The 26,934-nt window shown below is 51.2% G+C and overlaps 1 protein-coding gene across 1 annotated transcript in view; it reads right to left on the minus strand.

Annotated features, from left to right (window-relative positions):
* Positions 1-26,934, minus strand: part of CYTH4 (cytohesin 4) — a 285,576-nt gene that overhangs the window by 25,359 nt on the left and 233,283 nt on the right. The window contains exon 2 of the mRNA XM_050806323.1: positions 7,617-7,697. Coding sequence (XP_050662280.1) covers positions 7,617-7,635 — 19 coding nt within the window. The 5' untranslated portion in view covers positions 7,636-7,697. The remainder of the gene's footprint in view (positions 1-7,616; positions 7,698-26,934) is intronic.

Raw genomic sequence — 26,934 nt, forward strand, 5'->3', positions numbered from 1 at the left:
CACTTCCCCAGTTGGGAGGATGGCCTGCTTCTTCCAGCTGCTTCCTTTTAGCAGAGAATTATATACTATGCAGAAAACAGTTCCTGGAATGGCACCGGGTCCTGGTAGAGATAGAGTGCCAGCTTGCAGAACATCGTGTAACTAAGTAGCCCAGATGGCTCCATCTGACCCACTAAGTCAGAAGGTCAAGCGAGACCAATAGTAACCCTTTGTGAGTGGTACATCCAGGAGCAGGTGCGAGCAGAAACAGAGGGCTCCAGTAGGCTCCAGGGATAGGTGGCCCAGACCCTCGTGACACCCGCTGCTGGTGCACCAGGGCCTATCCCTCTGCTTACACCATGACCCACATGGGTGGGTCTCTTACGACTTTCTGACAATGGAGGAGAATGCCAAGGTTGGCTGCAGAATGAGTTGGCTCAGAGTTTGGGCACAAGTGAAAACCGGGTAGCTACTGAATTACAGCCCTGCACAAAGGTGTCCTGGAAAGACAGTGGTGAGGGCAAGTCCTCCCAGGGGCCAGGGCTTCAGGCAGGGCACCTGGCCATCCACTTCTTGTGGAAAGAGAAATGGCTTCTTGAAGTCAGAATATCCATGCATCATGGGCAGTGGTGAATGGCTTGACTGCTTTGTCGGAGGCCAGAAAGAAGGAAGATGGGAAGATCAGAAAGTCAGGAGAAGAGGCAGGTGGATGACCCCATGGGAGCAGAATGTCCACTCTGCCAGCAACAGGGACGCATGCTGAGCCCATCGTTTCTCCAGAAGACCAGGGAGCAAATTGATTCCATGAAACCCCTTCTATTCTGCAAAAGTGAACCATCCATCTTGCCTGGAGTCAACACGTGTTGGAAATGTGTTTGCCTTTCCTGCCCTCAGGGCCTCAGCCAGCACCACTATCCAGAGGCTCAGGGTGTTTGACCCGCCAACACAGCACACCGCGTAACATCACAGAAGACCAAGGGATGCTCTCGACAGCAAAGGTGGTCTGAAGTGAGCATGTGGCCATGAGATCCACCGGTCCTCTCTGGCATTTCACTGGAAGGTGCTGGCCTGATGGAGTGGAGGGATGGGGCAGCCTTGGGAAGGTGTAGCGGAGGTGTCAGCCTGGAGGTGATATCCTGCTTGAATGGGGCACCATATGCCCTAAATCTACTACCACTGTGTGGTGCTCTGTCTCCAGCAGGCGGTCCACAAGGGTCCAGGAACCAAGAGGTGGGAGTGGGAGTGGCCCCACCTGCCATTCTTCTAGTGACCCACTCTGGAGTTTCCTTTTTTATTTTATTTTATTTTTTTGAGACAGTCTTGCTCTGTCACCCAGGCTGGAGTGCAGTGACATGACCTTGGCTCACTGCAACCTTTGCTTCCCGGGCTCAAGGGACTTTCCTGCCCCAGCCTCCCCAGTAGCTGGGATTATAGGCGTATACCACCACACCCAGCTAATTTTTTTTTTTTTTTTTTTTCAGATGGAGCCTTGCTCTGTCACCAGGCTGGAGTGCGATGGCACGACCTCGGCTCACTGCAACCTCTGCCTCCTGGGCGCAAGGGACTCTCCTGTCTCAGCCTCCCAAGCAGCTGGGACCCCAGACATGAGCCACCACATCCAGCCAATCTCCGTATTTTTAGCAGAGATGGGGTTTCATGGTGGCCAGGATAGTCTCGATCTCTTGATCTCACAATCTGCCCACCTCAGCCTCCCAAAGTGCTGAGATTACAGGCGAGAGTCACCGCACCCGGCCAATTTTTGTATTTTTAACAGAAACGGGGGTTTCACTATGTTGGCCAGGCTGGTCTCGAACTCCTGACCTCAGGTGATCCACCTGCCTCGGCCTCCCAAAGTGCTGGGATTACAGGTGTGAGCCACTGTGCCTGGCCCACTCTGGAGTTTCTTTCCTCTGAAGGTCTAGAGGTCCTGTTTCCAGGAGGGAGTTGGAGGGGGGAGGACACTTTATAGCAGGGGACAAAGCAAGAGTCTTGTGACACTTTAAGCTCACAAACACCTACTCCATGCCAGTCTCTGTATAAGTGCTGTCATTTAATCTTGAAGTAGGTATTTTCCAGTTTGAGACACTGAAGCTTAGGAAGGTGAGGCATGGGAAGTGGCAGTGCTGGAATCCGCACCCTCTTTTGCTGACCCCCACGCCTCTGCCCCAGGAGAGATGGATTCTGAAACTGTTTGGGACATGCAGGGATGGAAGGTGTAAGGGGCCACCTGTGTGGAGACGCAGAGCAGGGACAGCCGGCGAGGCAGTGCTAGAGGCTGGCTCCGGAACTCTTCCGGTAGGAGCTGGCGGGGAGGCCGTCGGTCTCATCCACAGAGAAAAACCAATCACCTCGGGTTGCCTTGGAGGTGGACAATCCGATTGTGCTTTGTTTGTTGGTTTTATACACTTTTCCTGTTGGCCTGGGGTTGTGTTTCTGCTCGGGGCGCACCTGCTGGAGGAGGCCGAGTGGATTCCAGACTGGCTGCTTGTCTGAGAGAAGCCAGCGTGGGCTCCAGCATTCCTACAGATGCTCCACGGTGCGGATGGCCAGAAGTGAGTGATGGGGTTCCTGAAGCTCCTCCAAGGCTGACCTTCCGGCTCCCTACGGGGTTTCACCAGCTCCTGGCTCCCACCTGCCCTCAGGGTCCAGGGAATCATTCACACATCCTGTGTTCCAGGCCCTCCTCTGAGCTTCAGATCCGACCATCCCCATATGTATTGGTCACCACCGCTCCTGTCATTGTGCCCCAGATTGAACTTCTAGAATGCTCCTTCCTCCCTGTCCTCTTCCTGAATTCCTGAGCCCTGAAAATGGTGTTATGCCCAGACTGTTTGTTCCCCAAAGAAGACCACCAGAGTCCAGAGTCAAAGCTAAGCGGCAAGGATCTTTACTACAAGTTCGAACTTGGTCCCTCCTTTACACAGTATACAAGAGGGCCCCGAACAATGCGAGCGTTTGCTTTTTATAGCCCGAAAGTTGTAGGGGAACAAAGAAATTCTTTTGGCTCCTGCGCTTTCAGTAACCTTGAACGGCTGTCTCCTTATCGGAGACTTTCCAGGTGGTGTTTGTACTGAGCTCAGGGAGTTTGAGAGATATATGGTGGTGGGATGGGAGGATGGGATGTGTTTGTGCTAGGCTCAGGGAGTTTTGAGCCCGGGGCTGAGGAATGTGCCCAGCTCCTTTCATGGTCCACATTTCCCCAGGAGGCACCTTGACACCCACCTGGCTTTCACCCCTTGGGTCTCCTCCACCACCAAGTCCTGCCTAATTCTTTCCCCTTCCAGGGTCCCACTGTCGTCCCGGCAACTATCACTTTGCTCGAGGGGACTTCAGGGCGTTCAGATGCCTCCCTGCCTCTTCTACCCATTCTGGTCCAGTTTCCCATGGCATCCCATTGTCCTGGGGACAAAGACTGCAAATCTCACCAGTCCTCCTGGTGTGTCCCCTCCACGCTCCTCTCACACTGCGCCCCTTTCCTGCCCCAGCTCCATGCTCAGCCTCCCTGGCTGCCCTTCATTCACTCCCCTGAGCTCTAGCCTTCTGAAAGCCTTTGCGCCGCCATTCCTTGCACCCAGAATGCCCTTCCTTCTCCTCTCTGCCAGCAGACCCTCCTTATCTCCTACTCCAGATCCCCTTTCAGGGGTCCTCCTGGGTTCCACTGAGGAGCCATCCCTGCCCCCACCCCTTCCCATTCCCCACAGCGTTTCTGGGATCTGCATGGCTCAATAACCAAGTCACGCCCTTGGTTAAGGAAGGCATGGTGGCTGAGCACCTATGGTGTGCCAGGCCCTGTGTGTTCCAGGCTCTTCCCATCCACTCTCTCACTGAATCCCACAACCACTCCGAAAGGAAAGGTATTTCTAAGCTCATCCTACAGGCGAGGCCCCTGAGACTCAGAGAGGTGAAGTGTCCTGCCAAAGGTGACACAGCTGGAGTGTGGCAGAGCTGGGATTCACATCTGGGCCCATCTGGGGCTCGGAGGCTACAGCCCTGATGTTGATCTTCCAAAGACTGATCTCTTTTCATACAAATCATCAAACACCTGTCGGACACTAATTCTGGGTTTCTGACAGGGTTACATGTTTGAGAATAAAGGCAAGATGCAGAATGATGCCTGCAGTTGCCCCCGCCCAACCCCTGCAAAGCCAACACTGTAGAGCTGGGGAAACTGAGGCACGGTTCCCAGGGGAGTGGGATTGCATGGGAATAGTGAGCAGGTTGCTTGTGTTTTTACCGCACATAGCTCCTTTCATACTCCCTTGTGGTTGACAAGTGTGTTCGTGAATCCTCAGTCCCCTGTCCCCTTCTGACGGGGGTCCTGTCCCCAACAGGTGGCAACTGCTCAAAGCATCTGAATCCACAGGAGGGTGGTGATGGCCCCGGGCTTGCTGTATCTTACAGGGTGCACATGGAGCCCACTGACCCCTCTTCTGTTTGTTAAAAAGAGGAGATTCCTCCCCATTTCAGAGTTTCAGGCACTGGTGTAGGCTCATGGGATATGTTTTTGTTTGTTTGTTTGTTTTTTTGAGATGGTCTCTCTGTCTGTTACCCAGGCTGAATTGCAGTGGCGTGATCTCGGCTCACTGCGACCTCTGCCTCCCAGGTTCAAGTGATTCTCTTGCATCAGCCTCCCAAGGAGTAGCTGGAATTACAGGCAACTGCCACCACGCCCAGCTAAATTTTTTTTGTATTTTTAGTAGAGACAGGGTTTCACTATGTTGGCCAGGTTGATCTCGAACTCCTGACCTCTGGTGATCCTCCTGCCTTGGCCTCCCAAAGTGCTGGGATTATAGGTGTGAGCCACCATGCCTGGGCGGGAGATGTATTTTTAATACTAATAATAATGCACACAAATAATAAAATTACCACCACCACCACCACAGACCCCGTTTCCTTCTCACTTATCTCTGTGCTTCTCACAGCCTCACAAGGTGTGACATGAACCCCCACCCCAAACCCACAGGCTGGTGCTGCCCTTGTGCCCAGGCTGGTGAATGTGCCCGTCTCCCCGGCTCCTCCCCACTTCCTCTTTGTCCTTCCTCTTTCCCATCGTATTTTTAGAAATCTTTGAGCTTGCAGCCCTGCTTCCAGAACAGCTGGCCTCACTTCCCCTTTCCAGGGCAGGAGGAGGACCCATCTCAGGGCCCTAAATAAAGAGGCCCCTCAAAGTCTAAGTAGGAGGGACCTTGGGGCAGAGGGGGTGTGGGCGGAGCTGCTCCCCTCCCCAGCCCCACAAGCCCCACAGGCTCTGCAGAGTGTGGCTTCCTCTCCCCGAGCCGAGCTGGCTCTATTTTTAACTGCACCTGCCTGTCTTATCTGCACCAGCGCAGTGCTCGTCTTCGGCCACACTGGGGCTTTGCTGTCTGGTGCTCTCATCTTCCCGGCAGGCCTTGGGGGAGGGTGCCTTACCTGCTTCCGGACACAGGCCCACCTCAGGAGAGGAGGGGAGGCAGCCCTGGGGAACCCTGTGTCACCAGCCTGTCCATAATAAAGGTAGGAAAACTGAGGCCCACAGAAGGAAGAGACCATGACCACTGGCAGGGTGGTGCAGAGCTGGAACCTGAGCGAGGTCTGGCTAACTCCCAATCCCCGCTTCCCCAGGCCAGGCCAGGATGATGGCACCCACGTAGAGATGACAAATCGGAACTCAGAGAGGGGAAGTCACTGGGCCACGGAGAAGCCCGAATTAAGACCCAGTCTGGGCAACGGGGAAATGACCTTTCCTCCCTCCCGCTGGCCTCCTCCTCCAGGAGGTCTTCCCAGATCTCCTCTGCCCCAGTGGGAAAAGTCGCTTCCTCCCATCTCTAAGCCTGTGTCCATTTGCACGGCTGGGTCAGGGTCCTGCCGGATCTGACTCCTGCCTCTCCACCCCGCCCCCAACGTTCCAGACCAACACCCGTCCCCCAAGGTTAGGCCCATGGCTGGGTCACTGCTGTCCCCAGCACTCCTTAGCACACTGAAAGGTCGTTTGTAGAGTGAATGAATGAAAAGACCAACTACTCAATGGAGAACCAATTGACCCCATTAATCCATCGCTGTATTGACCCCAATTAATTCATTTCCTCCCTAGTACCGGCTGAAGCAAAGCAGATTCTCCCCTCCCGTGCCCTCTCCACAGCCCCGGCCAACTTGGGGCTTTCTCCCTCAGGTTCTCAGCCCTGCTCTGCCGCTGACTGCCCGTGTGACCTCAAGCAAGTCAGTCCTCGCCTCTAGTTCACCTCTGGGAGCCTCAGTTTCCTTATCTGCAATATGGGGACAGCCATCCCTGTAACCTTAGTATGTTAGGACCCCAAAGGACAAAGTGCCCTGCTGGACACACAGGCGGGGGTCTTGCATCTCAGTGGGTGCCCTCCCCGCCTCATCCCCACCCTCCTGTCTGCTGAGAGGCCTGAGTCAGGTGCTGCCCCTTGCTGGGTCTCCCTCCCTGTGCCGACCAGGTGTCCCCCAGCTGTGCTCACTGAGCTGTGATTTTGGGAACCTCCAAAGCCCACAGGAGAGGCAGGGGTCAGAGAGTGAGCCCGGGACAGGGAGTCACGGCACAGGGTTTGGTCCTGCCCCTGCCGCAGAGAGGCTCTTTTCCTCGCTTGGCCTCTTTTCTCCCTTCTGCCACTGGGGGGCTGTTGAAATGGATCAGTGGTTCTCTAACTGTGTTCCCTGGTGGGGGGGTGGGGGAAGGGGGATGCCCAGTGGGCGGGGCCAGGCTGCTCCATGTTAGGTGCATTTGAAGCCAGGGTGCTCCTGGACAAGGCTGAGGTCATCTGGACCTGGGGAGCAGACAGCTCCCACCAGGCTGTAGATTCTGGAATTCCAGCAGCCGTGTTCACCAGAACCGTTGCAGCTCTGGAGAACACTGACATCCAGGGTACAGAAACTTGGCCCCTCTTCTGGGCCTTCGATTTACCTCCCCAAACACAATCCTGATGTTCTTTTCCTCACCATCTTTGCAGCCTCCTTTCTCCTCTTTCTCCCCAGACACATGGTCCTAGTCCCTGGGGAGGGTTTCAATCAGAGCCTCTGTTGCTCACTCCCGGCCCTCCCCCGGCTCTAGGCTGCATCCTCAGCCTCCCCAAAGACCACCCCAACCCCCGGCCAGAAAGGGACCTCAAGTCCCTTGTATCACCCAGACAAGCATCACCGTCACCAACATCACATCATCATCTTAATCACAAGTCACTTTTCTCAGTTCACCTCTGAGCCTTTGGACTGGCCATTCCTTCTGGCTGAAATGTTTGTTCCTTAGAAGGCCCCTTAGCTGATACCGTCCTCAGGTCCCTCATTAGACAGCATCTTGGGGCCTTTTCCACCATGCACTCCCCTCTTCCTTATCCTGCTTTACTGTTCTTCATCCTACCTGCCACCAACTGACGTAGGGCATCACATTAGAGTCACTGCCTGTTTCTCCCTCTAGAGGACAAGCCCGTGAAGGGGGGAACAGCGTCTGCTTTGCTCACTGCTGTGTGCCCAGCCCCCAGAACACAACTGGACACCTAGGCTGAGCCCACAAATGTTTGCTTCGCGCAGCTGCATTTTCCGCCTGTGCTGTATTCCTTTATCTAGGACCCTGTGAGGCAGGGGCTGCCGTCCCATTCTAAAAGAGAGCACCCTGAGGCCCAGAGAGGTGGACTGCAGTTGCTTACCTGGGTGGCACAGGTCCATTGTGACGCCCCTGGGGAAAAGATGACCCGTGTTCCTGTCGCTTGTCAACCCAGCTGCTGCTCGGGCTGACCCAGCAAGGATGCGTCACCTTGACTGTAACGGGCCCCTTCCTGCTTGCCCCGCCCAGCCCTGTGTGGGGAGGAAGTCAGTCCTGGCCCACTGGGGTCTCGTGTGCAGGCTTTTGACACAACAGCACTTCCTAAAAACTGGCAGAGTTTTGAGCAGCAGGGACCTTTGCCAGAGAGGGACAGAGGTGGAAACAAACAAACAAACAGATGAAGTGAGGGGAGGGCCACATAAAAAAGAGAAAGACAGACAGAAAGAAACACCCAGACGCATATGTACACACACACGTACACACGCACAGACACCGAGGGTGATGTTCACTGAGGATGAACATTTTCCAGGGAACCATGGGCATTTACCTGGCAACCTCCTCACATGAATGCCATAGGAGCACCCAACTTGGACAGTCCTAGCAGGGCCCCCTCTGTTCCACCCCACAAGCTCTCTTCCAACTCCCACTTAAGAAAAGACAAATGAATTCAGTGCTAGGAAGGACTTTCCTTCCCTTCAAAGAAATATCTGGCTTTTTCTTGTCTAGTGAACAATCGGGTAATATGCTCCATTTTCCTTCTCCCCCAGGCTGCTGGGAAACTCATCGTCAAATCAAAAGCTCATCAACAGCTTTTCTATGATGTCGTGTGAACTTTGGGGACTGACTCAGCTGTTTGACTCTCAGCTAGGGCTAGTCAGCCTCGCTTTGCTTATCTGTGAAAGGGGAATAACACTAACTCGGGGATATGGAAATGATGGAGTGAGAGGATGTGTCAGAGATGCTTGGGACATAGTAGGTGCTCAATAAACACTTTCTCCTTTGATTCTAATTTTCTTCTTTGGTTAAAATATATCACGTTATTGCTTGTGTCTTTTCTGGCAGGTTGGTTCAAATCCTTTCTGGAAAAAGCTGTGCTGTAAAGAAACAGGTATAAATTAAATGCAAATTCCCTATAACTTCAGGACACATGCAGATTTGTTCATCTGCTTCCCCATTACTCTCCAGGTCCCGTGAGGGCAAGGTTACCTTTTGTGCTCTGGTGTGTGGTAAAGTGCTGGGGACATAGAGGGTATGCAAGCATGGAATGAATGAATAAAAGAATGAATGAATGAATGAATGAATGGAACATGGTGGAGATCACAGTGAATGTGAAAGCCAGCTACAAGTTCACCTCCTTTTCACTATGCCGCCACTCCTGCCGTCAAGGGGCGAAGTCTATTTCTCCTTCCTTGGAAGCTGAGCTGGCCTTGGGCGCGTCTTTGACCAAAAGCATGTGGCAGAAATGATATTCCGTGATGTTCGAGGCTGAGCTTTGAAAGGCCTTGCAGCTCCTGCTCTTGCTCTCAGTCCCCTGCCCGGCTGCCACGAGAACAAGCCTGGGCTAGCTTGTTGGAAGACCACAAGGAGATAGGCCGGGCTGTCCTGACTGTCCCCTGGTTGCTGCCTCATCAGTGAGGCCAGGGGACACCAGAAGAAGAACGATTAAGTGGAGTCCCACCCAAACTGCTGACCCATAGCACTGTGGGAAATAACACACTTTTGTAGTTTAAGCCACCAACTTTTGGGACGCTTTGTTATGCAGCCAAAGCTTGCTGATACAGAAGAAATCCAATGCTATCATTTCCTTGGAGAGAAAACTGAGGCTTAATTCTGGGAAACATTTGACCAAGTCAGAACTTGAGTGAGTGCCAATTCAGGCCCAGAAGCCAGGCCTACTAAGTCCCCGTCTAGTGTGCTCAGGATTTTTGAACCCCACACCCCCGCTGCTTCTCCCCTGCCCTGCCCCCACCTGGGTTCTTGTATAACTCATGGTTATTTTCTGGAAAACTTGTTACAATTATTTCCATGGTAAACTAGGTTTTTCTCAACTGCTTTGGGCCTGAGGAACCACAAACCATGACCCTGGCCATTTTAAAACTAGAAATTTGGGCTGGGCGTGGTGGCTCACGTCTGTAATTCCAGCACTTTAGGAGGCTGAGGCGGGTAGATCACGAGGTCAGGAGATCGAGACCATCCTGGCCAACATGGTGAAACCCCGTCTCTACTAAAAATACAAAAATTAGCTGGGCATGGTGGTGGGTGCTACTCAGGAGGCTGAAGCGGGAGAATTGCTTGAACCAGGGAGTCAGAGGTTGGAGTGAGTCGAGATCGCGCCACTGCACTCCAGCCTGGCAACAGAGTGAGACTCTGTCTCAAAAAACAAAACAAACAAACAAAAAAACCCCTAGAAATGTGGAGAAAGGTATAATTCCCTATGCAGAAAGACTTTACACTGCAGGCCGGAGACTGCTATCTTTAGAAAGTCATGCTTGCAAAGTTGACCCTTGGCTGGCACCTGGGAGCTTGGATTTGGGGAGGGCTCCCACCACCCTAACTGATGAGAGTGTCTTACTGAGCCTACCCTATTTGCTTAGCATCCCTGGTAGCATCCCATCTCACAGGTGTTTTCACGACTTGTTGCTGGAGCAATTGAGCGTGTCCCGTGTGACTCCGTTGGGAGAGGACTCTTGGAAGCTGCACCTGGTTTCCTCTGGACTTCGCCACTGCGCCTTTGCTGATTTTGCTTTGAGTCCTTTCGCTGCCATAGATCATAGCCGTTAAGTATGACCACGCGCTGAGTCCTGGGAGTCCACCTAGTAAACCACCGAACCTGGGATGGCCTTGGGGAACGCTGACCCATCTTGCGGCTGACCCAGTAAATGTTCCTTGCCCCGGGCCACGGTTTGGCATCCGGCACTTCCCTTTCGTCTGATGGATGGTCACGGTCGTGTGGTTCAGTTATTGTTACTGTCTTATTCTCTAAGACATACCTCAAATACCACCTCCTCTGTGAAGCCTGTTGCGATAACACGTCCCCTCCCTCTCTCCCACAACCCTGGTCGTGTTTAACAGCTTAGATGCAGTCAGCCTGGGAGCGAGAGACTTTTCACTGTGGGCAGCAAAAAGTTTGGCAGAACTGACTTCATCATTTTCGCTGTCACTCCCTGTCTAGGTTTGGCTGCAAGATTAGCTGGGAACCAATAGCACAGGCAATGGGAGAGAAGGAAGCTGGACCCAGGGGAGCCACAGAGAACTGGATTCGAATCCTGACTCAGCTCTTGTGAGCTGTGTGATCTTCTTCCTTCCCCTCTGAGCCTCATTTTTAATCATTTTAAATCATCTACAAAATGAAGACAGTTGAGGTTAGGTTTGCCTACATGAAACGGAAAACCCACATAATAATAATGGTTTAAAGAAACTAGAGGTTTATTAATCTCTTACAAGAAAGAAGCCTGAAGTGGGCAACACAGGGCTGCCCCGGTAGCAGCCTGGGCACGGATCCAGGATCCTTCTAACTTTCTGCTGCTGTCCTCAAGTTCTCCTCATGGTCCAAAGTGGCTGCTTGATCTCCAGCTATCATGCCTACATTCCAGGTAGGAGGAAGGATGAAAATGGGAAGGAATCCCCTTAAAACTCTTTCTGGCCTGAGATCGGTCCTTCTGCAGTACATCGGGCTTTGGTTCCCACCTGTGTATCTGGGACAACAAACGAGAGTCTCCAAACATGGGATCTGGGAGGTCCTAAAACAACCACCACTGCTGTTTCTGGAGTGCCTGCTATGGAGTGCCAGACGCTGTGCTAAGTACTTGTCATCTCATTTAACCTTTTCCACCATCCAACAAATAACATTATTACAATCCCTCTTTTATAGATGAGGGAACTGAGTTCAGAGAGGTTAAGTCACTTGCCCAAGGTCACACAGCCAGGAGGAGGCAAAGTTCAGATTCAAGCCCTGAACTGTCTGACTTCAGATCCCCACACTCAGCTTGTACAAGCATCACTTTAAACATTTCAGAAGTTCACCGGCCTGCCCTCCTCCCTCCCTGCTCTTCCCTCCAGGGAGAGATAGGAAGGGCCTAGCACCTTAATCAAATCATAGCAAAACCATCTGGGTAACACTTTCTGTTTGTCCAAAAGCTCAGAATTCCTCACGTGATGCCAATGGCCCAAGGGCGAGAGCGATGGAAGAAGCTTAGAGGAGTTCTAATTCCATGGCTTCATCTTACAGATGGGAAACTGAGGCTGGGAGAGGGAAGGGACTTAATAGAGTGAGTTAGAAGCAAGCAGAATCTGCCCTTGAGCCCATTTTGGCTGCACAGTCAGAGTGCCTATCCATCCATTCGTCCGTCCATCCGTCCGTCCGTCCGTCTGTCCATCCATCCTTCCATTCATTCATTTATTCCTTTGATGTTTATTGAAGGCCTGCTATGAGCCATGCACTGTTCCTGGCATTGGCACAGACAAACGTTCTGCCCTCATGGGGCACATGGTTGAGTCACTAGGCCAGGTGGGAGGTGGCAGGTGGCGGGCAAGGTGTGTGTTGGGGGAGTGAATCCTCTCTGCAGTCTTTCCCCTGCCTCATTTTCTCTGATTTCCGATTTTTTCTCAAGGACTCAGAACTGGAGGCAGCATCCTGGAGGCTCGCAGAGTGGAGCATCCCAGCATCTTGAGGCTGCTGAAGGTCTGCCTGTGAGCCCAAGCTGTGGGTAGGGTTTCCAGAGCACAGACAAGATGTGCCTGATTTCCACCAGACCTGTCACTCCCCGTCCAGTGACCAAGAGCATGGGCAATGGGAGAGAAGGAAGCTGGATCCAGGAGGGAGGGCCTGAGACCCAGTAAGCCATAGGCAGGGATGGGGGTCAAGGGCTGTGGGGCACATGCTGATGTTCAAGTTCTAGGACTTGCCCCTAACACAGAAGCTCCTCCTAGCACCACTGATAACCAGAGAATTTGGGGAAGAGCCCAAATGCTCATCGGAGAGTGAATGGTTAATAAATTGTACTGTGTCTGGATGATGGGTCACTGTGAGTCATGAAAGAGGAATGATGATGTAGGATTCAAGCATCTACTTCCAGTTGTATGTAACAGTAACTCAGACTGATTTAAATGGGTATTTAGCAGCTCAGTCTCTGAACAGTCTGGAACAGGGTTGGCCTTGGGGGTAGAGATACCAGAGACCTTTTTTTTTTTTTTTTTTTTTTTTTTTTTTAATGGAGTCTCACTCTGTTGCCCAGGTGGGAGTGCAATGGTGCAGTCTCAGCTCACTGCAACCTCTGCCTCATAGGTTCAAGCCATTCTCCTGCCTCAGCCTCCCAAGTAGCTGGGATTACAAGTGCCTACGACCACGCCTGGCTAATTTTTTTTGTATTTTTAGTAGAGACCGGCTTTCACCATATTGGCCAGGCTGGTCTCGAACTCCTGACCTCGTGATCTGCCCTCCTTGGCCTCCCAAAGTGCTGGGATTACAGGCGTGAGCCACTGCACGTGGCCTACCAGAGACTCTTAAGTGTCCTTGTTAGTTCTCTCCTTCCCTCTCTGTCTCTCAGTTCCAGGCTCACATCAAATCATCCTTGATTTCAGAGCGCCTACCAAAAAGAAATTTCCCAGGGAAAGGCTGTGATTGGCTAGACCTGGGTCATGTGCCCCACCCCGGAACAACCTTTGCAACAGCGTGGAAGAAACACCATAGTGGGTCAGGCCTGGGTTATGTGCCCAGCTATGTAGCCAGAAGGAGGTGAAAGGGGATGGACAGGCCCACCAGAGCCACAAGGTAAGGCGCATTTCTCTAAAAAAAAGGAAGCTAGGCAGATTAAAAAAACGAAAAACAAAAAACGGACATTCATTCTTGCTATGTATTTATTTATTGAGACAGAGTCTCTCTCTGTCTCCCAGGCTGGAGTGCAGTGGTACGATCTCAGCTCACTGCAACCTCTGATTCCCAGGCTCAAGTGATTCTCATGCCTCAGCCTCTCGAGTAGCTGGGACTACAGGCATGCACCCCCATGCTTGGATAATTTTTTGTATTTTTTTTTGGTAGAGACAGGGTTTCACCATGTTGGCTGGGCTGGTCTCGAACTCCTGGCCTCAAGTAATCAGCCCACTTCAGCCTGAGGATAACATGGAAAGTTATCTTCAACATGGAACTGCGAATTTGTGTGTTTCCGTGGAGCATGGGGATCAGGAGCCCAGACTCGGCAGCCAGATGGCCTGGGCTCAAATCCTAGCCCTGCCACTTTCTTACCATCATCTTAGGTGATTGACTTCACCTCCTTGAGCCTCAATTTCTTCATCTGTAAAATAGGCATAATAATGGTGCTTGCCTCATATCATTGGTGACGGGTTCACTAAGTCAAGCCATGTCAAGCGTGTTGGAGTGGCACTTGGTGTGCAGTTGGTTTTTGATCAATGTTAGCGGTTGGAGAGGCCTAGAGCAGGGGTCACCAGCTGGAATGCCCTGAAGGGCCAGACAATAAGCGAATGAGGGGAGTGGGCCCACTTAGGCACACAGCGGGGAATGGCAGGGACTGTAGCAAAATGGAGTGGCTTGTCCCATATGAAGTGGGCAACTGGTCCTGGCCTTCACTGACTGCCACCATGAAGGGACAAGAGTACAGGATGGCTGGTTTCTCTGTTTTCCAAGGATAGCTGCATTCATCTGCTTTTGTGTGAGATTAATCATCAAGTAGTTTGACAAAGTGGCAAAATGCTGAGCTGGAGAACATGGTGGAGGCTGATGCCATGGGCTGGATGTGGTTCATGGCTCGCCCACTCACTGCCTTCCAGGTAAGCAGATGATGGAAGATGTTATCTGGAAAGGATGATCACCAATGTGGTGACAGTCACTGTCCCTGTGTTGTAGGTTTTACGGTGATTTGAATCTTCTTGGTATTTAGACGTTCATCACCACCACCAACAAGAGAGAGGGTAGGAGCTGTGGGGAAAGGGGTTGGGAGGAGCGTGGGGAGAGAAGGTGGAGAGGGTGGTGGCCACATTCCGGGTGCTCGAGGGAGCCCAGAACATCAGTCTCCACCTATGGACAGGCACCAGCCTTAATGACTAGCAGAGGCTGAGCAGGGTGGGGGCCAAAGCCACCCTCTCTGTTTCTCTGTAATGGTGTCCCATGTAGGTGACCTCCCTCTTGCCTGAGAACCCCTGGACTTGGGTTCAAATCCCAACATTACCGGTGTGGGATTTGCGACTTTACCTCTGCGTCTGTGTCCCTGTCTGTAAAGGGAAGGTAGTCATGCCTCCTTTCCTGTGTAGACGAAGGGATTGCAAAAACAAGCCAGGCAGAACATAGCCCAGCCTTGAGCAACAGGTGTGCCCCACACGCGGATGTCTGAGCACCAGGTCCTGCCGTCTGGAGATGGTGTGCGTTCCGGATCTGTGGGCACTTCAACCCAGGCGTGGGACTCAAGTGCCAGGATTTCAAATGAAGGGACAATTTTAGGTGAGAACCACCATCTCACACCTCGTCGATGGCTACGAGTTCTGAGCATAGACTCTGAGCCAGGCTGACAGCTGAGTGCTGGGGACAGAAAGTTAAACAGCTGGCACCCATGCTCTGCAATAAGCCCAGGGCACAGAGGGGCTCTTAACCCATTCAGTGAGCATGAATGCCCATCCGGAGTCTTGGCTGTTTGGTCTGAGGATTGAAATCAGTAGTTTGACACTATCGAAGGTCAAACAGGATTCTTTGAGGGAGAAGGTGAGGAGAGGGTGTCCCTGGCTGTAGGAACAGCCAAGTGCAAGGGCTGGGCGGCTTGAGAGGGAAGGGAGAGGCACCTGGCGCGAGCCTGGTCTAGTTCTGTTTTGGGTCTCTCCCTCTCCCCCACGCCCCTGGGCCTCTACCCTCGACTCAGCTGCTCCCTGACTCCCACTTCCCCTTTCCAACCAGGCGGCTGTAGTTTTGGGACTGAGCCCTTTTCTGCTAGGGACAGGAAGACACACCTCCAGGTCCAGTGCATGCGTGCGTATCATATGCATGAAGAGGGGTCCTGGGTTCTGCCCTGCGCCAAAGTCACTGCAGTAGGGGCCTGGAGGAAGCCCAAGGTCTCCTGCGGGCCCAGGAGGTGTGTCATGGGGTGGGATGGATGGAGGTTCCGAACAAACCAGGGGCAGCCTCTTCCTGTGTCGCTCCTCCCTGAGGTCACAGATGGCTGCTGCAGTCTCAGGTGTCACATCCTGACTTGACCATTGCTCACCCTGGCTGTGCTCAGCCCCTGTGGCCAGGGCGGGTCCATGCTCACATCTGGATGCAAGGGATCCTGAGAATATAGCCCCTGGCATTGGCAGCATCGAGGTGGGAGGTGGGGAGGAGAGGGCTGCTGGAATGAAGGGACCAGCCTGTGAGATCCTGCAGGGGCCACCATGGGGATAAGGGGGAGCAGCAGAGGGATGGGAAGGAAGCCAGGTGTGGCCAGAGGCTCCCAGATGAGGGCCTTCCAGGAAGTGACTGGCTGTATCCCTGGCTGCTGAGAGGTCGAGATCTCCAATATCCATGGGGTCAGCAGCAAGGGGCTGGCGGTGAGCAGTGGGGAGGAAAGTGGGGGAGGAAGTGGAAGGTGTGAGGTAGGGCAGGGAGAGGGCTGTGAGGTGGGATCCGCTGCAGCCTAAGGGGGTGGGTTGAAGAGGGTGTTTTAAAGGAGGAAGAAACTTGACTAGAGTCAAGCTGCGAGAGGCTCAAGGCGTTTCTGAGTAGAGAGGAGGAGGAGGAGAGCAGGGCAGGGGAGGGGACGGCAGGTTGAGAGGAAAGTCTGGAGGACCCCCCTCCCTGTGGGGAGGGTAAGGCTGGAACCGGCAATCCTGCAATCCTGTTCTCCATTTGACAGAGCAGGAAACTGAGGTTCAGGGAGTCCTCGCTGACAGGCCAGGGCTCCAGGCCAGAGTTTGGTTGTGACTTCTGAGTCGTCATGGTTCAGACTGACTCATCTTTCTGGGATGTGAGTTCTAGCTCTTTCAGAGCCCACTCCTTCAGTGTTTGTGGGGAGTCCTTTAAAAGATTGAAACCAGTAGTTAAACCCATGTCCACTTCAGTCTACCATGCAGCCTCACTTTTTTGCCCAAAAGTATAATTGTAGAACTCCAACCAAATGTATTTACACATGATCTCCGGTTACGCATGCTTGCTGGGTCCCTCTGTCCCCGTTTCTACATTGCATTCTTGTCTCTTTGGCTTCTACGTCCACATTCACGGGCCCTGGCGCGTGGGGGAGGCCAGGGCTACTCGCTGGACACCCTCCAGAACCAACCCCACCCCAGGGCAGCGCTGGGGCTCCCCGGGTCCTCCTGCTTTGAAAATCGAGTGCCCAAAACCACTTCTGTGGGCTCTGAGGGCAGGGCTGGGTGATTTTGTGTTTTGTGTTTCTTTGAGACAAGGTCTAGCTCCCAGGCCGTAGTGCAGTGGAGCAAACGCAGCTCGCTGCACCCTTGACCTCCCAGGTTCAAGTGATCCTCCCACCTCAGCCTTCCAAGTAGCAGGACTACAGTCACATGCCACCATGCCCGGTCACATGCCACCATGCCCGGTCACATGCCACTATGCCTGACCAATTTTTTTTTTGTGTGTGTGGAGACAGGGGGCTTGCCATGTTGTCTAGGCTGGTCTCTAAACCCTGGGCTCAAGGGATCCTCCTGCTTCGGTCTCCGAAAGTGCTGGCATTATAGGCGTGAGCCACTGTGCCGGGGCCAGGGCTGGGTGTTTTAAAACACACTCAGGGCCGGGTGTGGTGGCTGACGCCTGTAATCCCAGCATTTCAGGAGGCCAAGGTGGGCAGATTGCCTGTGGTCAGGAGATCGAGACCAACCTGGCCAATATGGTGAAACCCATCTCTAATAAAAATACAAACAAATTAGCTGTGCGTGGTGGTGCGTGACTGTAATCACGCACTCGTGAGGCCGAGACGGGGAATCACTTGAACCTGGGAGGCCGAGGTTCGGGCCACTGCACTCCAGCCTCAGCAACAGAATGAAAACAAAAACAAAAACAAAAAACAAGATACTCAGGATTTTGCCTTCTAGAGTGTAAAGCCAGACAGGGGCACCTCAGAATTGGTTGCTTTGCACATGAAAGTCATTTGCTCTCTCTAGGAATTAGCTAACCCTAGGAGAGGTGCTAATTCTTAGTCACGAGGTCCCAGATGCCAGAGCATCAAGAATATAGAAAGTAAGAAAATACAGTCAATATATTACATCTAGTTAGTACACTGGGCCGCTTTGGCTTCCTGCTGCATCTCCAGCACTTAGAACAATCTGGCACACAATAGGTGGTCAATACATGCTTCTTGAAGGAATGAGGCTGGGGTTGTGTTTGTGAAGGGCTGATGTGTGTCACATGAGGTGCCCCTGTCTGCCTTTACACTCTAGAAGGCAAAACCCTGAGTATCTTTTTTTAAATTTTTTCATTCTGTCACCAAGTGGTGAAGTCTTGGTTCAATGCAACGTCCACCTCCCAGGTTCAAGTGATTCCCTTGCCTTGGCCTCCCAGGTAGCTGGGATCACAGGCACGTGCCACCATGCACGGCTAATTTTTTTTGTGTGTGTGTTTTTAGTAGAGGTGGGGTTTCACCATGTTGGCCAGGCTGGTCTCGAACTCCTGACCTCAGGCAATCTGTCCGCCTCGGCCTCCCAAAGTGCTGGGAGGAATGGATTCCCTCTGGTGTCAGCCAGCAGCTCCTTGGATTCCGATGAGTCACCCTGGCTTTGAACCTCAGTGCCTCCACCCGTGAGCTGCAGCAGCATCAGTCAGGCTCAGCATCCCCATCTGTAAAATGGGGACACCGTGGAATGTCTCAGCAGCTTAGGAAGATCAGAGAGAGCAAGGTCAGAAGACAGGGGCTTGCTGTGTTTTCTTGAGATTTAGGAAAGATGATCTTAGGGAGGGAAACTCAAACCTGGATACACACCAGCCTCACCTGGGGCATCTGTTAAGCTACAGACTCCCAAGTTCTGAGTCTGTCTCTCCAATGGAGGGACCTGGAATCATTATTTCAAACATGCTCGCAGATGCCTGTGACCCCAGTAAGTGCCATGCTGTCCTCCAGGTCCTGTAAAGATATCAGGACATGCTCTGGGCTTTGGCCTTCAGTGAAGTTCTTTTAAGTAACACAGAAACCACTTCTTTGCTTGCTATTGAAGGCATGACGTCACCCAGTGCCTCTTACACCAGAGCATGTAAGAGCTTTCGTCTGGCACAGTGTTAAGAAAACCTATTTCACTAAGAAACTGACATGCTTCTCCTTTTCCAGTAAGGAGAACTGAGTAATGTATCCTGTTTCCCTTTTTGCCCCAGCTGCCAGGAAGCTCAGGCAAATCCGAATCTTATCAGCAACAACTCATCATTTGGCATATTTCCCTCTGCTTTTCTCCTTGATCTTGATCTTCCACTTTCGTATTCCTAGCTTTTTGTGTATGTGGGAGATGGAGATGCTCAATATAAAAGGAAAGGAGGAGGGAAGGAAGAAAGGCAGAATAAAGATCTCCATCATGGAAGACCACACTTAAAATTTTGGCCACCAGCCCTCTGTGTGCCCTCGGGTCACTCACTCTCACTCTCTGATTCCCTCTACCCTTCTCACCCCCACCAGTCTCCCCTGCAGCCTCCCCTTTCTCTGTCTTCCCTGAAATGTTTATTCCCTTATTCATTCAACATATATTTATGGAGTACCTATCTGTTCTGCTCCATAACAAACGACTTTGAAACATCTTAGTGGATTTAAACAGCATTGATTTTGCTCACGAATCTGCAGTCTAGGCAGGTCCCCCTGGGAGAGCCGGTCTCTGCTCTTCTCGAGGTCGGCTGGGGTGTTAATATCTGAAGGCTCCAACATGCGTCATTTCTTGGTGTTGGGGGAACACTATTTTCAAAATCTTCCCATTTAACTATTTTGAAATATACAAAAGTCGCCCGCTATAGACTTCCTGCTGTGTTATAGAACAATAGAGATGATTCCTCCTATCTGGCTGTCATTTTGTACTTGTTAACCAATCTCTCCCTCCCCTCTGCTGCCTGATCCCCTTTCTATCCTCTGGTGACCACCATTCTACTCTCTGCCTCTGTGAGATCGACTTTTTAGCTCCTACATGTGAGAGACAATATGCAGTATTTGTCTTCCTGCGCCTGACTTAATTCACTAACATAATGTCCTCCAGACTCATCCGTGTTGTCGCAAATGATGATATTTCATTATTGTTTATGGCTGAATAATATTCCACTGTGTATATATACCACACTTTCTTTATCCATTCATCCACTGATAGACACTTAGGTTGCTCCCATATCTTGGCTATTGTGAATAATGACACAATAAACATGGAAGTACAGACATCTCTTCATTTTCTTTCCTCTGGACATATGCCCAAGAGTGGGATTGCAGGATCACGTGGTAGCGCTAGTTGTAGTTGTTTGAGGAACCTCCGGGCTGTTTTCCATAACAGCTGTACTGATTTACATCCCCACCAACAGTGGCCGAGTTCCTCTTTCTCTGCATTCTTGCCAACATTTGCCATGTTCTGTCTTTTTGATTATAGCAATTTTCACTAGGGTGAGATAATATCTTACTGTGGTTTTATTGCATTTCCCTGATGATTGGCAATGTTGAGCATTTGTTTTTCACATATCTGTGGGCTATCTGTATGTCCTCTTTTGAGAAATGTCTATCCAAGTCTTTTGCTCATTTAAAAACTGTATTTTTTTTTTCCTGTTGAGTTGTTGGAGCTCCTTCTGTGTTCTGGATATTGATCCTTTGTTGGGTGGATAGTTTGCAAATATTCTCTCCCATTCTGTAGGTTGCCTCTTCTCTCTGTTGTTTCCTTTGCTAAGCAGATGTTTTTGGTTTGTTGCTTTGTCCATTTGTCTATTTTTGCTTTTTGTTACCTGTGCTTTCGAGGTCTTATAAAACAAAACAAAACAAACAAACAAAAAAACGCTTTGTCCAGACCAATGTCCTGAAGCATTTTCTCTATGCTTTCTTCTAGTTTCATAGTTTCGAGTCTTACATTTGTGTATTTAATCCATTTTGAGCTGATTTTTGTGTGTGGTGGGAGATAGGGGTCTAGGTTCATTCTTCTGCATGCTGATATCCAATTTTTCTGGCACCACTTACTGAAGAGACTGTCCTTTCCCCAATGTATATTCTTGGTGCCTTTGTAAACAATCATTTGGCTGTAAATACCTGGATTTATACCTGGGTTTTCTCTTCTGTTCCATTGGCCTATATGTCCATTTTGTTTTTGCTTTTGTTTTCTGAGACAGAGTCTTACTCACTTGCCCAGGCTGGAGTGCAGTGGCGTGATCTCGGCTCACTGCAACCTCCACCTCCCAGGTTCAAGCAATCCTCCCACCTCAGCCTCCCGAGTAGCTAGGAATACAGGCATGAGCCACTATGCTTGGCTGATTTTTGTATTTTTAGTAGAGACGGGGTTTCACCTTGTTGGCCAGGCTGGTCTTGAACTCCTGACCTCAGGTGAACTCTTGCCTCGGCCTCCCAAAGTGCTGGGAATACGGGTGCGAGCCACTGCACCTGGCCTATATGTCTATTTTTATGCCAGTACCATGCTGTTTTGGTTACTATAACCTGGTGGTATATTTTGAAGTCAGGTAGTGTGATGCCTCCAGCTTTCTTGCTTTTGCTCAAGGGCCCTGAATGCTTTGTCCATACAGATTGCATACAGATTTTAGGAGTTTTTTTTTTTTCTATTTCTGTGATGAATGTCATTGGTATTTTGGTAGAGATTATATAGAATCTGTAGATCCCTTTCGGTGGTATGGACATTTTAACAATTTAATTCTTCCAGTTGATGAACATGGGTTATTTTTCCATGATTTGATGTCCTCTTGAGTTTCTCTCAGCAGGGTTTTATAATTTTCATCATAGAGCTCTTTTACCTCTTAGGTTAAATTTATTCATGGCCAGGCGTTGTGGTTCACGCCTGTAATCCCAGCACTTTGGGAAGCCGAGGTGGGCAGATCACGAGGTCAGGAGATCGAGACCATACTGGCTAACATGGTGAAACCCTGTCTCTACTAAAATAATAATAATAATAATAATAATAATAATAATAATAATAATAAAATTAGCCAGGCATGGTGGCGGGCACCTGTAGTCCCAGTTACTTGGGAGGCTGAGGCAGAAGAATGGCGTGAACCTGGGAGGCGGAGCTTGCAGTGAGCAGAGATCGCACCACTGCACTCCAGCCTGGGCAACAGAGCGAGACTCTTGTCTCAAAAAAAAGAAAAAAATTATTCATAAGTGTTTTTTTATTATTTTTTCAGCTATTATAAATGGGATTCCTTTCTTCTTTTTCAAATTGCTTCTTACCGGTGTAAAGAAACATTTCCGATTTTTGTATGTTGCTTTTGTATCTTGCAACTTCACTGAATTTATTAGTTCTAACCATTTTTGAATGGAGTGTTTGGGTTTTTGTAAATATAAGATCATGTCATCTGCAAAAAGGGACCATTTTACTTCCTCCTTTCCAGTGTGGATGCCAGTTTTTTCTTTCTCTTGCCCAACTGCTCTGGGTAGGACTAGAGTTTCAATTTTGCAAACTTAAAAAAGTTGCACATTGTGAATGTACTTAATGTCACTGAACTTTACACTTCAAATGGTAAAAATGGTGCATTTTCTGTTATGTATATTTCACTACAATTAAAACAACACAAACGAAGCCCTATAGAAAAGTTTTTAAAAAGGCCACCAAAACCCCTAGAAAGTTCTGGGAGGCACCCAGAGCGAGACCCACGCAGAGGGGCTAAGGCCTGAGATCAGGCCACCAAGCCGGGCAGACACGGCCAGCTCCTCCTCGTTACTGCTGGCTGCCCCACTGTAGTGAGTGTCCCTCTCTGGGCGTCAGTTTCCTTTTCTGTAAAAATGGGGTTAGTGGCCTGGCGCGGTGGCTCATGCCTGTAATTCCAGCACTTTGGGAGGCCGAGGTGGGTGGATCACCTGAGGTCAGGAGTTCGAGACCAGCCTGACCAATATGGAGAAACGCCATCTCTACTAAAAATACAAAATCTGTACTAAAAATTCTGGTTAACAAGGCGAAACCCCGTCTGTACTAAAACCACAAAAATTAGCTGGGCGTGGTGGCGGGCGCCTGTAGTCCCAGTTACTCAGGAGGCTGAGACAGGAGAATCGCTTGAACTCGGGAGGTGGAGGTTGCAGTGAGCAGAGATCGCACCACTGCACTCCAGCCTGAGTGATGGAGCGAGACTCCGTCTCAAAAAAAACACAAAAACACAAAAACAAAAAAACAGGGGTTAGTGACGATGCCTCCCTCAAGGGAAAGTTGTTTTTGTTTCATTTTTTCAAACAAGGGAAGTTTTGCAGAATGTGATGAAATAATCCATGTAAGGCAATCAGCACAGAGCGCGGCCACCGAGGGGAATGGGCCTGAGGTCTCTCAGCTCTCCAGAGCCGGGGCCACAGGAGGAGCCAGACCCGAGAGACCGGTCGGGGTCTGGCCCTCCTGCCCCACCCCTCGTCGGTTTCCTCGGTGACCAAAGCCAGCCCGCGGGCTCCCCTGCGTGGTCGCCGCGGGGATGGCACCCAGAGAACCCACCGCCTGGGGCTCCCCTGTGAACTAGGGGAACTTCTGAGGGTCCTTCAGCCCCAACACCCAGGGATCCGTGGGGCTGGATTCTGGCTGGGGACAGGGCTGGACCCCTAGGAGCCCGTCACATGGGGCAGGCACTCTAATCCAGGATGATTCCGCTGACACGTAACGAGTTCTTGAAGCAGTATGAACCGGAGCCATAAGGATGGATTCCACATGGGGAGAACTGGGGAACGGGTTGTCAGGTGTGGGGGTTGGGTTAGGAGAGCTGGCTTGGAAGTGGGAAGGGCACCAGCTGGTGGAGACTGGGCGACCTCTGTGTACAGTGGTGGGCAGGAGCACACGCTTAATGCTGAGTGAGTGTATGTGTGTGGCTTTAGCAGGAAGCAGGGGGGATGAACCTCAAAAGAGAAATGGGCCAGGTGCCCACACCTGTAATCCCAGCACTTTGAGAGGCTGAGGTCAGCAGATCATCTGAGGTCAAGAGTTTGAGACCAACCTGGCCAACATGGTGAAACCCCGTCTCTACTAAACACAGAAAAATTAGCTGGATGTGGTGGCGTGCCCCTGTAATCCCAGCTACTTGGGAGTCCCAGGCAGGAGAATCGCTTGAACCTGGGAGGCGGAGGTTGCCGTGAGCTGAGATCTCACCACTGCACTCCAGCCAGGCCATAGAGTAAGACTGTTTCAAAAAAAAAAAAAAAAAAAAAAAAAAAAAGAGAAATGGGAGCCAGGTGGTGAGAGGCTCTGAATGCCAGAACACCATTTACTCTTCTTATTTTTTTTGGATTGGCAATAGGTAAGAAGAAACCCTCCTTGGTGGGAAATGTCTCTTGTGCCAGATGCCACCGAGGGGTCTTTCAATGCCTTGTCCCAAGTGCTTCTCAGTGCAGCCCATCTGGGTCACACGCCAGATGGTGGGGAGCTGAGAACCAGGAACCAAGGTGAGCCCTGATTTGCAGTTTAGAAAGGTCACTCTGGCTGTCATGTGAAGGAAGGACTTGATGGACAGATTAAATGCAGACAGGCCTGTTAGGAGGCTGTTACAGAGGCCCCGGACAGGGATGCTGATGGTTGAGGGGAGGCTCACTCAACAGCTATTCTCAACTCCCTCTCCTTCCTCTACTGACTACAGAGTCTGTAAAAGCTAAATTGTTATTTCCCAGCCTCCTTTGCGGCCAAGGATGGCCATGTGACCTTTCTGGCCAACCAGGATGCCTGTAGAGGGTGGCCCTTCCTGAATAAAAGGAAATTCTCATGAGGAGAAGTCAGTGTTTGGCCTCCTTCCCTGCTGCTTGGAAAGTGGGTGTGAGGCTGGTAGGTGCAGCCAACTTGTAGCTCTCAACAGTAAGCATGAGGGGCAGAGCAAGTGCTGAGGGTGATGGAACCAAAACACAGAAGGGCCCAGGTTTCTGACAGTACTGCTGGGCTGTGGCTCCAGTCCCTGGCTGCTTCCTGACACCCTACTGAGTGAGATCAACTAACCCCTGCCTGTGCAAGCCCTGCTGCTTGTCGGCAGTGGAGTGTAAGTGTGCTGACACACGGAGTGAGGTAGAGGAGCCCAAACCAGTGCAAGGAGAGGACTGGAAAAGTATTGAAAAAGGGAGGGAGTGGCCCTAGCCAAGTGATGCAGAGAGGCAGGGTAGGAGTGGGCTAGAGCCCATGGTTGACTCACTCACCTTCCATTCTACCCCTGCCCCACCCTCCTATACTGCAGAGGTTAGCAAGCTAAAGCCACCCTTTCTCCCGGATCCCTTGCAGCTATGATTCTGGATGTGAATTAGATCCTACCAATGAGATTTGCTCCCATGAGATCTGGAAAGCAGCTGTCTTCTTGCTGCTCTTGGCAGTCATTGCTGGCAAGTGACCTTGTGGGTGTCAAGAAGCAGTTGTATTAGAGGAGGTAGTGCTGGACCCTGTGTCATAGTGTCTGGACTCCCACTTCCTGAGGCTTAAGATTCAGGTACAGCAGTGGTGGAAGCATCCTAACCCCTGGGTGGCAGCCGCAGTGGAGGGTTTGGGGGTGGCCCCTGACTCCTCACCTTCCTGTCTGTGGCCTCGGTGGAAGTCCCTCTTGGTCAGTTCTGCAGTGTTCTGGGAGTCATTTCTGGAAACCTGCTCTGGAGCATGCTCCCTGAGGACATCTTATGATGTTGTAGGCACTGAATTTCCTATGTTCAATCTCTTTCTGCTTAAGATACCTAATGTGGCTTCTAGTCCTTACACTGAAACATGACTGATATAAGGACCAAGAAGTGACCTTTGGATTTAGAAATCTGGATGTAATATGTAGGTAAGCCTTGAGGGAGCATTTTCACTGGAGTGGTGGTGTACGGCCGTCCATTGTGGGAGCCCTGTTAGCACCTGTTTTAATTTTCCAGGGCTGCCATGTCAAAGGACCACAGATTGGGAGGCTTCAACAACAGGAATGTACTTTCTCACAGCTCTGGAGTCCAGAAGTCCAAGATCAAGGTATCAGCAGGGTTGTTTCTTCTGAGGGCCCCCCTTGGCTGATAGTGGCCGTCTTCACCCTGTGTCCCCACGTGGGCTTCCCTCTGTGTGTGTCTGTGTCCTAATCTCCTCTTCTTATGTGGACACCAGGCATACTGGGTGAGGGTCCACTTTCATGAACTCACTCTACCTGAATCATCTCTTTTTTCTTTTCTTTTCTTTTTGTTTTGTTTTGTTTTCTGAGACCGAGTCTCGCTCTGTCTCCCAGGCTGGAGTGCAATGGCATGATCTCGGCTCACTGTAGTTTCTGCCTCCTGGGTTCAAGCAATTCTCCTGCCTCAGCCTCCTGAGTGGCTGGAATTATAGGCATGCACCACCATGCCTGGCTAATTTTTGTATTGTTAGTAGAGAAGGGGTTTCACCATATTGGCCAGGCTGGTATTGAATTCCTCACTTCATGATCCACCCGCCTTGGCCTCCCAAAGTGCTGGGATGAATCACCTCTTTTAAGACCCTGTCTCCAAATACAGTCACAGGTGGAGGTACTGGGGCTTCAACATATGAATTTTAGGGGAACACAATTCAGTCTGCAGTTCCCCTAAAAACACACTCTAATCCACAGAAGTGGGTCAAACCCCAGGAGGACACTGCTGTGGCAGAGGATGGAGATTCAGCTTCCAAGGTTTTGGCTCCCTGGGGTTCCTGGTCCCCAGCCCTCCTTGGCCCAGTCTCCAGATTCCCCATCTTTGTGTGCCAATACTGGTGTCCATTCTCATTCTCACTGACCATGGAGGAAACCAGACTGCACTGGGCACTTCCTGGAGGCAAGGGCAGGGAGGAGAGGTAGGGCGGGTGGATGGCAGCCGGAGGGGTCCCGAAGACAAAACCCCTGGGCTGCTTCTTTGTAAGATGGGAGAGACCGGATGTGAGATGAGGGAGTCAGTAGAATGAGGTTGAGGACATTGGAGAAAGAGCAGAGTAATACCCTAGAAGTGGGGAGAGGAAGGAGATAAGCCAGACCCACCACACTCACACTGACATTTATCCAGTGTCTGCTATGTGCCAGTTTCCTTCTAGGTACATGACACACATACTTGTACCCCATGCTCATGGCTATCCAGAGAGGGAGGTGCCCCCATCAGCAGTGGGAGAGCAGTTTGCAGAGGCGAAGCCACTCGCTGGGGACACATGGCCAGTTAGCAGAGGAGGCGGGTGGAGACACAGCCTGACCCCAGAGCCCATGAGTAGGAGAGGTAGGAAATTGGAGGAAGAGGACACAGTCATCTTGAGATGGGCTTGAGCAGAGTGGAGACTGAGGTCACCTCTGGAAGGAGAGGTTGGTGTTTGAGAATGGGGTTGGTGGGAGGTGGGGAGTAGGGGTGAGAGAGAGCCCCTAGCATTCAGTGAGGGTCCTT

Source organism: Macaca thibetana, chromosome 10 (genome assembly GCF_024542745.1).
Source record: "Macaca thibetana thibetana isolate TM-01 chromosome 10, ASM2454274v1, whole genome shotgun sequence".
Taxonomy (NCBI): Eukaryota; Metazoa; Chordata; class Mammalia; order Primates; family Cercopithecidae; genus Macaca; species Macaca thibetana.